This window comes from Lipotes vexillifer, unplaced genomic scaffold (genome assembly GCF_000442215.2).
Source record: "Lipotes vexillifer unplaced genomic scaffold, Lipotes_vexillifer_v1.1 scaffold1359, whole genome shotgun sequence".
Classification (NCBI taxonomy): domain Eukaryota; kingdom Metazoa; phylum Chordata; class Mammalia; order Artiodactyla; family Lipotidae; genus Lipotes; species Lipotes vexillifer.
The window spans coordinates 1861458-1875513 of record NW_006771596.1 but is presented as its reverse complement, the minus strand read 5'-3'; the positions used below and the strand labels follow the sequence as shown (position 1 = coordinate 1875513).

Genomic DNA, 14056 nt, shown 5'->3' with positions numbered 1-14056 from the left:
CCGGCCAAGGGGGTGGCCAAGCGGCCAGGCCAGGTCACGTGGGCCACCAGATGGAGGGACTGCAGGTCTTACCCAGGTTGACAAATGTCACCAGAGCCCTGCTTTTGTCCTGCCCTGTCCCAAGTGCATGGGGTGCTGCCACCTGAGCCGAAGGGCAGGAGGAGAGGGGCCTGGTCTCCTAAGACCTCCTGCGGTGCGGGTCCTCCAGGAGGTCCAGGCCGAGGAACTTTGCCCTGCGGGAGTCCAGACACAGATATCACCGGGCAGCCCAGCAGCCAGCAGAGGCTGGATGGCGTGCCGGAGTCCCTGCCATGGCAAACAACCCTCACAGGAGGCCAGAGGGAGCAGGGACAGTTCTGAGCAGAGGGGTGGCCGATGCAGATCGGATGTTACAAACTTAGAGATGTAATGTTGGCACTGGACAGCAGCCAGGCTGGAGAGTGGAGGGGGCTCCCGCCAGCTGTCCCCTGGGGCATGACCAGCTCCTGGGGAAGGCTGCGAGAAACATAGGTGAAAGATCCTCTTAGAAAAGGAACACGGTGTCCTGGGATGGACGGCCGTACAACAACGTGGACGCACTTAACGCCCCTGAGCTGTGCACTTAAAAGCAGCTAAGATGGTCTGCTTTACGATATGTGTATTCCACCACCGTGAGAAAAGTTTAAGGGAAAGAATGCAGAGATGCAGAGATGCTGCATGCAGATCCCGCCTGTGTTCTGAGCAGGAGAGCCCCAGGAAGATTTTGGTGCCTGTCTTTTAAGCTGACGGATCCAAGGGACCCACCAAGGTACCTGTCCGAGGGTTAGCACCCGATGAATGCAGGCGGGTGCCCCGGGAACTGAACAGGTATGACGCGAGAGGGCCCCAGGCGGGCAACCTTCTCATTGGAACCGCATCCTGCAGGGGCCGCACCCCAGTGCCTGTCTCAAAACCTGGGGTGAATGCACGTGTCTCGCAGGGTCTACGGAGGACCGAGTGAGACTTTGTGATCAAGTAAAGGACCAGTGCTAACTGGTTGCCAGGTGGTGACTACCTCAAGGCCAGGCCACAGCAGGAGGGCAGTGGCTCTAGTCACCCGGCGCTGCGTTCTCTGCCCCATCCATCCAGGCCCCCAGAGGCCAACTGAAGCCACACACGGGGGACAGGCTCCTTCCCTCCATGTGACCCACGCTTGCATGTTTGTTCCAAGGGAAATCCCGAGAGTGGAAACACACGGCCACATACCACAAAGCGCAGGGGCCACTGTCTCTTACACCTTCAGTTCCAGCCAGTGCCAGAGCACCTGCTTCGCATCCCAAGTGAGCGCCCGCAGGTTCTCAGGTCAGCGGGCCCCACAGCACCTGCCCTTCAAACGGTGAGGCAGTCCCTTCCCTTCTAGGGCGCCATCACTCACCATCCCCATCTCTGCGCCTGGCCACACAGAGGCCAACCTCCAAGGCTGCAGACACACTGAGCCTCACGGCTCCATGTCCCTACCCAGAAGAGGCAGACCAGGACGGGAGGACGCAGGCTGCGGGGCTGGGCGGCCGCCCCGGCCCAACCCTTGCCCCTTCCACCTCAGCCTCCCGCTGGCAGGATGGGCACCTGTGCCTCGGGGACTTCCGAGTGAACTGACCTGGATTCTGCCCTGGACGCCGGTGCTGTCCATCCGACTGGCCACGTTGACCGTATTTCCCCAGATGTCGTACTGCGGCCTGCGAGCCCCGATCACTCCAGCCACCACGGGGCCAACGTTGATGCCTGGAAACAGCCGCGCGGGGCATCAGTGGGGAGGCATCCAAAGGGAGGAGCAGCCCCGTGTGAGGTCACGGATCCCTGGGATCACGCAGTGCAATGCCCCTCCCCAAAGCAGGGACCCCGGAGCATCGCCGAGGGGCAGCTCCCAGGCTCTGCTTGCAAGCCACGCTGTCAGGAAGCAGCCCTGATCCGGGAAAAAGTCCCATTTCCTGGAACGGCGACCCCGTGCCGTGTCTTGTGGATTGGATGGCTAACGGTTCAAGCTGTGGGCCACAGCGTGTCCCTCCGCCCCCAGCTCCCTCTCCCAGAAAGTACAGTGGCTCGACTGGTTCCCTGGATGGGATCCCTCAGCTCCTCTGGGTGTCGGGCCCAGAACTACATATTTTCAGGGAGCTCTGAAGGAGACTGGAGGCGCCCTTGTCTTTATGTGGCACAGGGTCCAACTGGCCTGGACAGTGACACAGGCCCAAGTGCCCCCAGTCACCCCTGCAGCCAGGTCTGGGCTGACACCACAGCATACCTTCTGACTCAGTACTCTGCGTCGATTTTCCTGAGCTTAGCCAAGCGCGTTAATAACGTTTCAGACGCTGGCCTAGTCAACCCCCCAAAGCCGGGGCAGTGGGTGCTGGCATCTCTGGGGGGAGGTAGGGGTGGAACTCGATGGGCTGAGCTGGGAGCCTCAGGCTAGGTGGATGTGGGAACCCAGGAAGGAGTCCCAAAAGGGCCACTTCCAGATGGCTGGTGGGACCTGGGGAACCCCTTCTGCCACCCCGGATGCCCCAGTCCATGTGGACGAGACTGAGCCAGGATGCAGCCTCCTGTGTGACTGGCCATCCGGACACAGAGGTGCGACTGGCCTATGGGTCCTCAGTAGGAGAGTAAGAAACAGAATTTCCCTGATGGACCCTTACGTCTATTAATCCAAGCCCGCGGCCCCAGAGGAGAACTGGACCCCGGGGGTGAGGCGCAGAGGGTGCTCTGCCCCTACCTCCAGCACATCCCTCGGGCCGGGCACCAGGGCTAAGTCAGCACCGTGTTTAAACACATCAGAACTCTACCCACTCTGGTGGCTACCACCCCTCATGCTCAAGTCCAGCTCTAAGTTCTGTTCATTAAGGCCACTAGACATTTGAATTGTAAAACAACCACAAATATCGTGTTTAACTATATCATGGACTAGTAGGTAATTGGGGGGGGGCAGAAAAGGGGGAGGGAGGGATGGAGGGAGGGAAGGAAAGAAAGAGAGAGAGAGAGAGGGAAAGAAGGAAGGAAGGCAGGAAGGAGGGAGGGAGGGATGGAAGGAAGGAGAGAAAGAAAGAAAGAAAGAAAGAAAGAAAAAGAGAAAGAAAGAAAGAAAGAAGGAAAGAAAGAAAGAAAGGAAGGAAGGAAGGAAGAAAGGCAGAAAGAAAGAAAAGGAAAGAAAGAATGAAAGAGAAAAGAAAGAAAGAAAGAAAGAAAAAAAGAAAAGAAGGAAGGACAGAAAGGAAGACAGGCAGAGAGAGAGAGAAAGAAAGACATCTCTCGTTTAACTATATCCTCGACTAATACAAATTTTTCTGGTAAACCTATATTCCCAGAAAAAAAGTGAATTTAAGACTGAAAACAGAAACCCTACAAGTCTGATAAGAGCTAGAGCGGAGCTTAGACCCCAGGCGGTTCCCCTCTTCACTCGCAGGCAAGGCAGGGAACCCAGGAGGACCAAAGACCCAGCCTGAGCCTGCACCCTGGGCTTCTGCACATCCTTGGCCCCAGTGTTTCGGACCTGAGGACAGGGGCACCTTCCTCCAGCTAAGTGTGGACTCAGAGGTGTATCTGAGAGTCTCTAAGACAATCAAGATTTCTCCTGCGTTTCCTAAGCTGCACAATGACTCTTCCAGGTCTTCAGTCACTGATAACCAGCTCTGAGGTGGACCCAGCTGTCCCTGCGTCCCATGCACTCCTCTGGGTGGTGCCATCCTCCTTCCTGTGAGACAAGGGAGCCTGGACCGATGACCTCCGCTCCCAGGGGACAGCCCAGGCCACCAGCTCCCGGGGCCAGTGCAGGAAGGGTGAGCTGGCCCGAATGACGGGACAGCTCGCAGCCACGTACCAACACGGAGCACAAAGTCGTTGTAAGACTGGTAGTTGATCTCATCCAGGACGTCAAACATCTCGATGGCAAAATCTGCCAATGTGCTGAGGTGGGAGGAGATGCACTTCTTAGCCTGGACGTGAGCAGACACGGGTTATTACGTTTGACGGGTGCAAGGGCAGAGGGGCCAGGGACACTCAGCCAGTGACCTGCGGGGGTGGGTGGACCAGCCTGTACCCCTCACAGGATCAGGGACTTGACCCCCACGTCAACCATGCAGCAGCCCTGCTGGCTGGGCCTGGGGCTGACTTGGTGGCACACTACAGCTGCCCTAGTGTGTGTTTATCATCCCATTCTACAGGTAAGAGACTGAAACAGAGGAGGAATATTATTGCCCAAGTCCTGAGGGCAGAGACCGAGGCCATCTGAACCCAGGCAGAGCCCTTCCGCAGGAATGGGGGCGGGGGGAACCCTGTGCTGGGAGACCAGATGTCCCGCTGCTCAGACAATGCTGCCACCAGCCCATCAGAAACAAGCAAAGCAAGGTGAGCAGAGGGGGTCTGAGTCAACTGTTCACACAGCAGAGAGCAGTTCCAGCCCTCCTTCCTCACACTGATTCGGTCTCTTTCATTGTGTTGTGTTGAAAGATCCTCACTTCTGTGAAAAAACAACTGTAATTTTTTTTCTTTTTCTAATGATATCAAGGTTACTTGCTTTTCTTTTTTTAGGAATATTTTCATAGTCCTCAAAGTTGGGGAATTAATGCTTTTTTTAAAAAAAATTAACTGACAATTTTTTTAAGAACAGTTTTAGGTTTACAGGTAAATTGAGCAGGTAAGTGTAGAGAGCTCCCATATACTACCCCTGTACCACCCCTCACACATACAGAGTTTCCCCTATTATTAACATCTTGCTTTAGGGTATGGTATATTTGTTACCATTGAACGAACCTACGTTGATTCATTATTATTAACTAAAGTCCACAGTTTACGTTAGGGTTCACTCTATGTGCTGTGTGTTCTATGGGTTTTAAAAAATGCAGAATTTCATGTATCCATAATTGTAGTAGAATACAGAAGAGTTTCACCGTCCTCTAAATCCCCCACCTATTCCCTCAAACCCTGGAAACTATTATTTACTGTCTCCGTAGTTTTGCCTTTTCCAGAATATCATATAGTTGGAAGCACAAGGTATGTAGCTTTTCCAGATTGGCTTCTTTCACTTAATGATATGCATTTAAGGTTCCTCCATGTCTTTTCATGCTTTGATAGCTCATTTCTTTTTAGTGCTAAATAATATTCCATTGTATGGATGTATTACAGTTTATTTATTCATTCACCTATTGAAGGACACCCTGGTTGCTTTCAAGGTTTGCAATTATGAACAAATCTGCTATGAACATCCTTGGGCAGGTTTTTGTGTGGACATAAGTTTTCAACTCTTGTGGATAAGTAACAAGGAGAGTGATTGCTGGATCATATGGTAAGAGCACATTTAGTTCTGTAAGAACTCAAACTGTCTTCCTAAGTGACTACACCATTTTGCATTCCCTCCAGCAATGAGTGAGAGTTCCTACGGCTCCACATCGTCACCAGCATGTGGCAGTGTCCGTGCTCTGGATTTTGGCCACTCTAGTAAGTGTGAAATTGTATCTCGTTGTTTTAATTTGCATTTCCCTGATGACATATGATATGGAGCATCTTGTCATATGCTTATTTGCCATCTGTATATCTTCTTTGGTAAAGTGTCTGTTCCCATCTTTTGATGGAACACTTTGATTGGACTATTCGCCTTCTTAATTTTAAGAGTTCTTTGTATATTTCGGGTACAAAGCCTTTAACAGATAGGTGGTTTGCAAAGATTTTCTCCAAGTGTATGGATTGTCTTTTCATTATAGTATTTTCCACCAGTAGAATTTTAAAATTTTAATTAAGTCCAATCTAACAGTGTTTTCTTTCACAGATCGTGCTTTTGGTACTGTATGTAAAAACTCATCACGAAACCCAAGGTTACCTAGATTTTCTCCTATGTTATCTTCCAGATGTTTTATAGTGTTGCATGTCACATTTAGGCCTATGATACATTTTGAGTCAATTTTTGTGAACAGTGTAAGGTCTGTGTCTAGATTCATTTAAAAAATATAATTTAGATAGATATTCAATTTTTCTAGCACCATTTGTTGAAGACTATCTTTGCTCCATTTGTCAAAGATCAGTTGACGATATTTATGTGGATCTATTTCTGGGCTCTCTATTCTGTTCCACTGGTTTATTTGACTACCCCCCTTTTGCCAAAACCATACTGTATTGATTACTGCAGCCCTATAGCAGGTCTTGATTTCTGGTGGTGTCAGTCCTCTAACTTTGTCCTGCTTCTGCTATGTTGTGTTGACTACCCTCAGTCTTTTGTCTTTCCATGTAAACTTAGGATCAGTTGGTCAATATCACATAATAACCTGCTGCACTTTTCATCAGGACTGCATTAAATCTACAGATCAAGTGGGAATCTGACATCTTAATGATACTGAGTTTTCCTATGCAGAAATATGTAGTATCTCTTGACTTATTTAGATCTTTGATCTAAGTAAGCACTGGGCCCAGTGCTTTCTGTTTTGGAAGGTTATTAATTACTGGTTCAATTTTTAATATAGATATAGACCTACCCAGATTATCTATTTTTCTTATGTGAGTTTTAGCAGATTGTGTCTTTCAAAGAATTGGTCCATTTCACCTAAGTTACCAAATTTGTGGGCACATAGTTATACTTTTATACCAGTTGGAAACAGTAACTTTTAAAATGTTTGATTTTATAATTGTCTGTAGTCAAGATACAGCGATAAAATAGAAATGTCTATGTTGATCTTATATCCAGCAAGTTTGGTAACGTCACTTAAAAATTCTATCAGTTTATATGTAAATATTTTAGCACTGTATATTCTAAACACGTGAGCAATTTGAGAATGATGGTTTTGTTCCTACTTTTGCAATTCATAACTCTTCTGTTTACTTTTCTTCCCTTATTGGACTGGCCAGGACCTCCAGTGTAGCACCATAGAGTTGTCCACAATATACTTTAACATCTTTTTTTCTTTTTTTTTCCTCATGATGAAACTGAGGTTTGGGGAAGTGAGACAAATTGCCCAAAGTCACACACCTGGTAATAATGGGACTGTAATTTGAACCTAGGCAATTTTGCGGTACGCGGGCCTCTCACTGTTGTGGCCTCTCCCGTCGCAGAGCACAGGCTCCGGACGCGCAGGCTCAGCGGCCACGGCTCCCGGGCCCAGCCGCTCCGCGGCATGTGGGATCTTCCCGGACCGGGGCACGAACCCATGTCCCCCGCATCGGCAGGCGGACTCTCAACCACTGCGCCAGCAGGGAAGCCCCTTAACATCTTTTAAATGTCCGTTGGTTCAGTGGAAATGGCCCCTCTTTTGTTTCTAATATTAGTAATTTGTGTCTTCTCCCTTTTTCTTGGTTAGCATGGCTAGAGGTGATCAATTTTATTGATCTTTTCAAAGAGCCAACTTTTGGTTTCATTGATTTCCTTTGATTTCTGGTCTTTGATTTCATTGATTTGTGCTCTGATTTTTATTATGTCTTTTATTCTGTTGATTTAGGTTTATACTGCTCTACTTTCTCTACTTTTCTAAGGTGGAAGCTTACTGATTTTGGATTGGTCTTCTTTTCTAATGTATGAAATCAATGACATAAATCTCTCTCTAAGCACTGCTTTTCCTGCACCCCACAAATTTTGATAAGTTATATTTTTATTTTCATTTAGTTCAAAATATTTTTCAACTTCTCTTGAGATTTTTGTTTTTATTTCTCCTTTGTATCACTCAGAAGAGTACTGCTCCATCTCCAAGTATTTTGGAATTTTCCAATTATCTCCCAGCAATAGATTTCTACTTTAATTCCACTCTAGTCTAAGAATATAGTTTACATGATTTCAATTATTTTAAATTTATTAAGCTCTGTTTTATGGCCCAGAATGTGGCCTATCTTGGTAAATGTCCCATGTGAGCTTCAAAAGAAGTATATTGTGCTGTTCTTGGATGAAGGAGTCTATAGATGTTAATTACATCCAGGTGATTGACGATGCTGTTCAGTTCAGCTCTCTTTACAGATTTCCAGCCAACTGGATCTACCGATTACTGATAGCAGGGTACTAAAGTCTCCAACAAAAATAGTGGATTCGGGCTTCCCTGGTGGCGCAGTGGCTGAGAGTCCGCCTGCCAATGCAGGGCACACGGGTTCGTGCCCTGGTCCGGGAAGATCCCACATGCCGCGGAGCGGCTGGGCCCGTGAGCCATGGCCGCTGAGTCTGTGCTCCACAACGGGAGAGGCCACAACAGTGAGAGGCCCGCGTACCACAAAAAAAAAAAAAAAAACATAGTGGATTCATCTATTTCTCCCTGCAGTTCCATCAGTTTTCGCCCCCTGTTGTTAAGTGCATAAATATCAAAGATGGTTACGTATTCTTGGAGAATTAACTCCTTTATAATGTACCTCTCCATCCCTGATAATTTTCCTTGATCTGTAATTTGCTTTGTCTGAAATTAAGATAGCTACTTGAGCTTTTAACAGTGCTAGCATGGTATCTCTTTCTACATCCTTTTATTTTTTTAATGTATCTGTGACTTTATATTTAAAGTGTGTTTCTTGCAGAAAACCTAGCTGGGTCTTGTTTTTTAGCCACTCTGTTAGTTGCTGTTTTTTAATTGGTGCATGTAGACCATTCACATTTACGGTGATTATTGATATTGTTAGATTAGCATCTATCATATGTATAATTGCTTTCTATTCATGACACTTTTTTTTTTTTTTTTTTTTTTTTACGTCTTCCTCTCTTTTTCTGCCTTTTTTATAGGGGCAACCTGAGGACTCTATTCACAATCCTGAACTGGGAAAGGGGAACACTCAGTGGTGCCAGGCTGCCAGGATGGGGCCAGGGTGGTAGGGAGGGGGCAGGGCTGGACGTAGCTCTTGTGCGCGGCCTTCCGTGTTGACCCTCCCCAGAAGGTTGTGACTGCAGAGAACTGGCCACTGACAAGACAGCCTGCGGGCTGCTGCCCTAATCCAGTGCAGAGGGCAAACTGAGGCCCACAGTGGGGGGCCTGCCCATGGTCCCTGGGCAGCTGGGGGCAGAGCCGGGGCCCAGCCCCTGAGCAGGGCCCACCTGTCGACCTGCGCTCACCTTGGTCCCGGCCGCGGGCGCCAGCCCCACGGCAGCCATGTAGGTGCTTCCGATGGTCTTGATCTTCTCCAGGTCCTTGTAAAAGTCTCTGTCCATGAGCTTTGTTTGAAACACAAAACTGTGAAACGTTACATAACATCTTATAAAAGTCACGGCGGCGCACAGCCGCCAGGAGCAACCGCAGACAGGCACGTTCTGGAAAGCAGCGTGTCTTCTTCATGCAGGCATGAGACAAGTTCTGGGGCTGAACCGAGAGACGCAGGCCTCAGGGGCTCCAGCAAAGGTACTTAAAAGAGGCGCCAAGGACGAACCATACGGAATACACCCCCGTCCTCCAGCAGCTGAGCTCACAACCACCCAGGGGGCAGACGGGCCGATAGAACTTTCTCCATCCCTAATGTTAGCTACAGAGTAGTTATGTGGACTCTGAGACTGACACCCTGACTGAACCATTTCAACCTCATCCAAATGCACCAGTTCTAAAGGGATTCCCCCCCCCCAACCTGCAGGTGAAGCCGCCCACCTGAGCTCGACATTCATAAGGCAGGGCACAGACGCCAGCACCCGCCCTCCCCATACCCTAAGGCCAATTTCCTTCCTCAACTGTCACGGTTGGTTGGGATTCCCAAGGAGACAAAAGGCACGTGCTCCCCCTGGCCCCCTGCCAGCCACAGAGCACATGCTACATCGGTGGACACAATTCAGGACTCGGTTGGAGGAGGGGCACCAGGACGGCCCGGGCCCAAGGGGGTCAGGACTGTGGGGCGGCCCTTACCTCGTCAAAGTCGGCGATGATCTCGTTGAGTAGGCGCAGACACTCCACGCCCATGTTGTTGCCATCCAGCTCGATGTAGAAGTCATTGAAGTTGGGGATGGAGGCGAACATGACCCCCACCTGCGAGTACGACTGGTAGTACAGGTCCTGGGGATCAAAGGTTGGGTCAGGCGCTGCAGAGGCAGCCAGAGCAGCATTCAGGGGCTGGCGCTGGGAGCAGGGCCCACGGACCAGTCCTGAGGCGTGGCTGCCAGGACGCGCCGGCACCCCGTGCCACACGAGGAGGGGGCTCGGAGGATCTGGGCCCACACAAGGTAATTCAGCTCACAGGTGGGTGCAGAGCCCCCAGCAAGCGGGGGAGGCACCAGGGGAGGATGCACAACCAGCTCTGGACGCCCCCAGCCCAGTGGGATGAAAACATGAGCCCTGGAGCTATTTCAGGCCAAAGCTAGTCAAGCTACGCGTGGGGGTCTGTGCCTTTAGGACCTAAAAGGCCAGCCTGAGCCTCTTTATTTTTGAGTCGGCTTTTGTAAGCCCTGCCCTATGCTGACTGGGTGGTTCCAGAGCTTTACTGCAGTAGGTCGCAGCCACTAGGATGTTCTGAGCAACCCAGACAGCTCTGAGCACAGAGAAGGGAGTGAACTGCCAGCCCTACGGGTGGGTGAGGCAGTTTCTAGGGGGCCACCCAGGACGTGCGGGCCTTGAAACGGCGCTTCCCAGCCTCGTGTGCAGTTTACTGAAGCCAACTCGCCTTGCCTGTGGGGACGGTGGATGCTGTGCTCTCTCCCAGGATCAAAGGGAAGGGCACGCTAGCTCTGGGCACCTGTCACCCCCATGGCCCAGGGGCCTCAGATGGTCTAGTTCCCACCCTGCCCTTGGGGTGGCCGAGGGGCCTCTCCACCTCGGTGCTCACCATGTTTCGGGGGTTGGACATGAGGAAGTGCTGGGCGACGTGGGCCGGCAGGAGGTTGAAGAGAATCCTCTTGTTGTCCAGCTTCACCCTCTCCATGTCGCCCCTCTCCTCCTCTGCCTGGGGAGTGGTCCTCCGTTAGCCACTGGCCCGCCCACTCATGCTCCCCTGCTTGCTCCACTACCCGCCTGGACCAGACTCTGGATGCTCTTCCCAAATGGGCCCTGACGTCGGGGCATCCACGCTCATCTCCGCATCGCCCAGTTCGAGCAAGAGCCCTGCTTAGTCAGTTTAACCGGACGCCCCACCCTTGACCTCCGATCACCCCGGATATCTGATCGCGTTCCTCATCTCTGAGCCCCGCCAGGTGATGTCGAATCACCTTGGCCTGCTCTCAGCAGGGATCCTGTTAGGTCAGTTTAGCCGGAAGCCCCCTCGCCCTGGATGCCTCCTTTGGGAGTTTTCCATCCACCGCCCCCCACCCTGCCCCTTGGCTACAAAGCCCCACTTGCCCGCCCTCTATTTTGGGTTGAGCCCGCTCTCTCTTCCGCTGCAGTGGTTGGTCCCTACGCCTGACGCGACGCTCCCGAAAAACGTCTGCCTTACCCTCTTTAATGAGAGCTCTGAATCATTACACCTGTAACGCATGCTTCTCTCTGCTATCCAAGCTAAATGCCAAGTATGCCAATGGTCTCCACCAGGCTCATCTCCACGCCCCCTCCAGGTAGTGACTAGATCAACATTAGGGGCCCAGAGGATCCACGCAGTTCTGGACTAGTCACCACCCGGTTCAGCTAGAGCTTCCAAAGGACAGACAATAAGGGGCCTGGCCCCAATTTCCAGGGTCTACCCCCAGCCATCTTCTGGGGGCCAGAGGCCTGAAGCAGCCCTCTGTGGGGCACGTGCCCACTTCCAGGACACACCAGGCCTCCAGCAGCCTCCGATGTGCCTCCAGAGCACTGCCAGCCTCACTGGGAATGTCCAAAGCCAGTGGTGGACCCTCTCTAAGCTCCTGTGTCCTAGAATCTCTTGGCTTTCAGCAGGACTCACATGTCTCTGGGCGCTGAGACAAGCAGAAAGCTGCAGGGGCCAGGGGGGCAGACCCGGTGGAGCAGAGGGTAGAAGCCGGCGGGTCCGACTGGGGGACGCGGCAGAGCAGATGGCAGGTGCGGTACGGGTCCCAGCTGGCTGGCCTCTTAGCTCCAGGGCCCTAAGAGACTAATGCAACGAGTGGTGATGGCCACACTCATTGGCCACCATGAGGGCTCAAGAGGCGATGATGGCAAAGTGCTGAGGGCAGCCTAAGGTCAGGTGCCAGACCTCAGAAATGGAGGCCACTGGATCACTGTCGGTCACTGTCCCCCACTTCCACATCTGGCACCTGGCCGTAGCCAGGGAAGGAGCTCAACTGGGGGAGACCTTACATCAGCATTACAGGGGCAACAAGCTCTTGAATGCAGTCACAATGTCACAGGCATGCCGTGTTGATGGCCTGTGGCTGCCACCAAAACCCACACCGTGGAGGGCAGCACACCCTGGTTCAAGTGGCTGGGTACGGAGCTCCAATTACCTCGTCATAAAATGAAACACCCGTTCATAGAGGCACCATTCCTACCTATCAAGGGGTTAGGAGGGCGCGTGCTAGCTCGTAAGCCTTGAAGAGTGTCAACTATTTTTGGTGTTGTTATTATAATAACAGTTGAAGTGGTCGGCTACACGCTGCTGGATTTCATGCAGTGATTCCACCAGTTAAAAGCAACCATGTGAGACCCCCAAAGGTGGATGTGAGGAGGCCTCAGGCCACAGCTACCAGGAGGAAGGGGGCCCAGCCAGGAGTCCCAGGCCTCCTCTAGGGCGTGTTCTGGGAAAACAAGATGTGTGGTCCACAGGAGCCGTTAGTTAGCAACGAGGCTGATGCACGACAGGTTTCATCCTGCCCCTTAAAGCGGGTAGACATGCTGCAGGTGAGGACAGGAGAAGGAGCCCAGGAGCCCCAGGATCCGGCTCAGACAAGCATGGACCCTGCAGACAGGGCTGTGGCTGTGGACAGAGGCTGAGATGGGTATCAGCAGACACAGCCGTGTGGGGAAGAAAGGCCTCACAAGGGAAACGGGAACCTCTCCTAAGACACATATAATTAATTTCCTGTTAACACGTGTGCAATGATACACAAAAGAAAGTTTTTTGAAAGATGAGGTAAAGAGAAAGTAAATAATATTTTTTAACTAACAGGTTTTTAGAAATTTATTAATGGCACAAAAATTTTTGCTCTCTCCAAAATATTAACGTTAACAGTATTTTAATGAATGCAGTGTAACTGAATATGTTTCAACTTTTAAAAAAATTTTGATTGATCACTTTGTGTGTTGAAAAGCTTTCGTTCTAATTTCGGTTTATTTCAATTTATTTACAGTTGACTCAGATTTATGGGCTATCAGGTTAGCTCTCTTTCTAAATAATCAACTATTTTTTAATCCATCCACGGATGTGAACGTTTTTGTTGAAATCTGACTGATAAATGTCTATCTTCTCACAAACTAAGCAAAAGAAGTTGGATTGTTATATTTTTCACAAATAAGATGAAAATCCACTGAAGTTCTCTTTTTGTAAGACTTTCCAACCAGCCAGGAAGTATTCATAAGAAAGAGCTGTGGGTAATATACATTATTCCTGTAAACAAAATCATACGACATCCATTTTCAAAATGTTTTCTCGGGCTTCCCTGGTGGCGCAGTGGTTGAGGGTCCGCCTGCCGATGCAGGGGACACGGGTTCGTGCCCCGGTCCGGGAAGATCCCACATGCCGCGGAGCAGCTGGGCCCGTGAGCCATGGCAGCTGAGCCTGCGCGTCCAGAGCCTGTGCTCCGCAACGGGAGAGGCCACAGCAGTGAGAGGCCCGCATACCGCAAAAAAAAAAAAAAAAAAAAAAAAGTTTTTTCTATAGCATAGTTTCCTTAGTTATCAAAGGGGAAGAGGAAGGGGGATAAATTAGGAGTTTGGGATTAACATATACACAGTACTATATATAAAATAGATAACCAACCTGAAACTAATACAGCATGGTAAATCAACTACAACAACAAAATTAAAAATTAAAGAATTAAATTAAAAAAGCACATTCCTTCTCACGTGTCAAAAATCTGACCCCTGACTCTATAGGACAGATTATGGGAGCTTACCTTCCAGAAATTAATTACCAAGGGACACTTACAGACAGCTACACAGCATCTCAGAAGGGCACCCAGCCTGGGATCACTATCTTTTGGTAAACAGAACAGAGCAAAACAAAAATATAGCACAACCTGACAACTCCCAGCAGATGATCGGTGAGCCGCTGTGCCCTGTGACTCTCGGTGTGACCCCTA

General features: G+C 50.4%; 1 protein-coding gene across 1 annotated transcript in view; it reads right to left on the bottom strand.

Annotated features, from left to right (window-relative positions):
* The window catches only part of ADCY1 (adenylate cyclase 1), a 127194-nt gene that overhangs the window by 4247 nt on the left and 108891 nt on the right, over positions 1-14056 (bottom strand). The window contains exons 15-19 of the mRNA XM_007447025.1: positions 10696-10812; positions 9783-9929; positions 9008-9106; positions 3827-3941; positions 1616-1740 (exon numbers count right to left, since the gene is read on the bottom strand). Of these exons, the coding sequence (XP_007447087.1) occupies positions 1616-1740; positions 3827-3941; positions 9008-9106; positions 9783-9929; positions 10696-10812 (603 nt within the window). The remainder of the gene's footprint in view (positions 1-1615; positions 1741-3826; positions 3942-9007; positions 9107-9782; positions 9930-10695; positions 10813-14056) is intronic.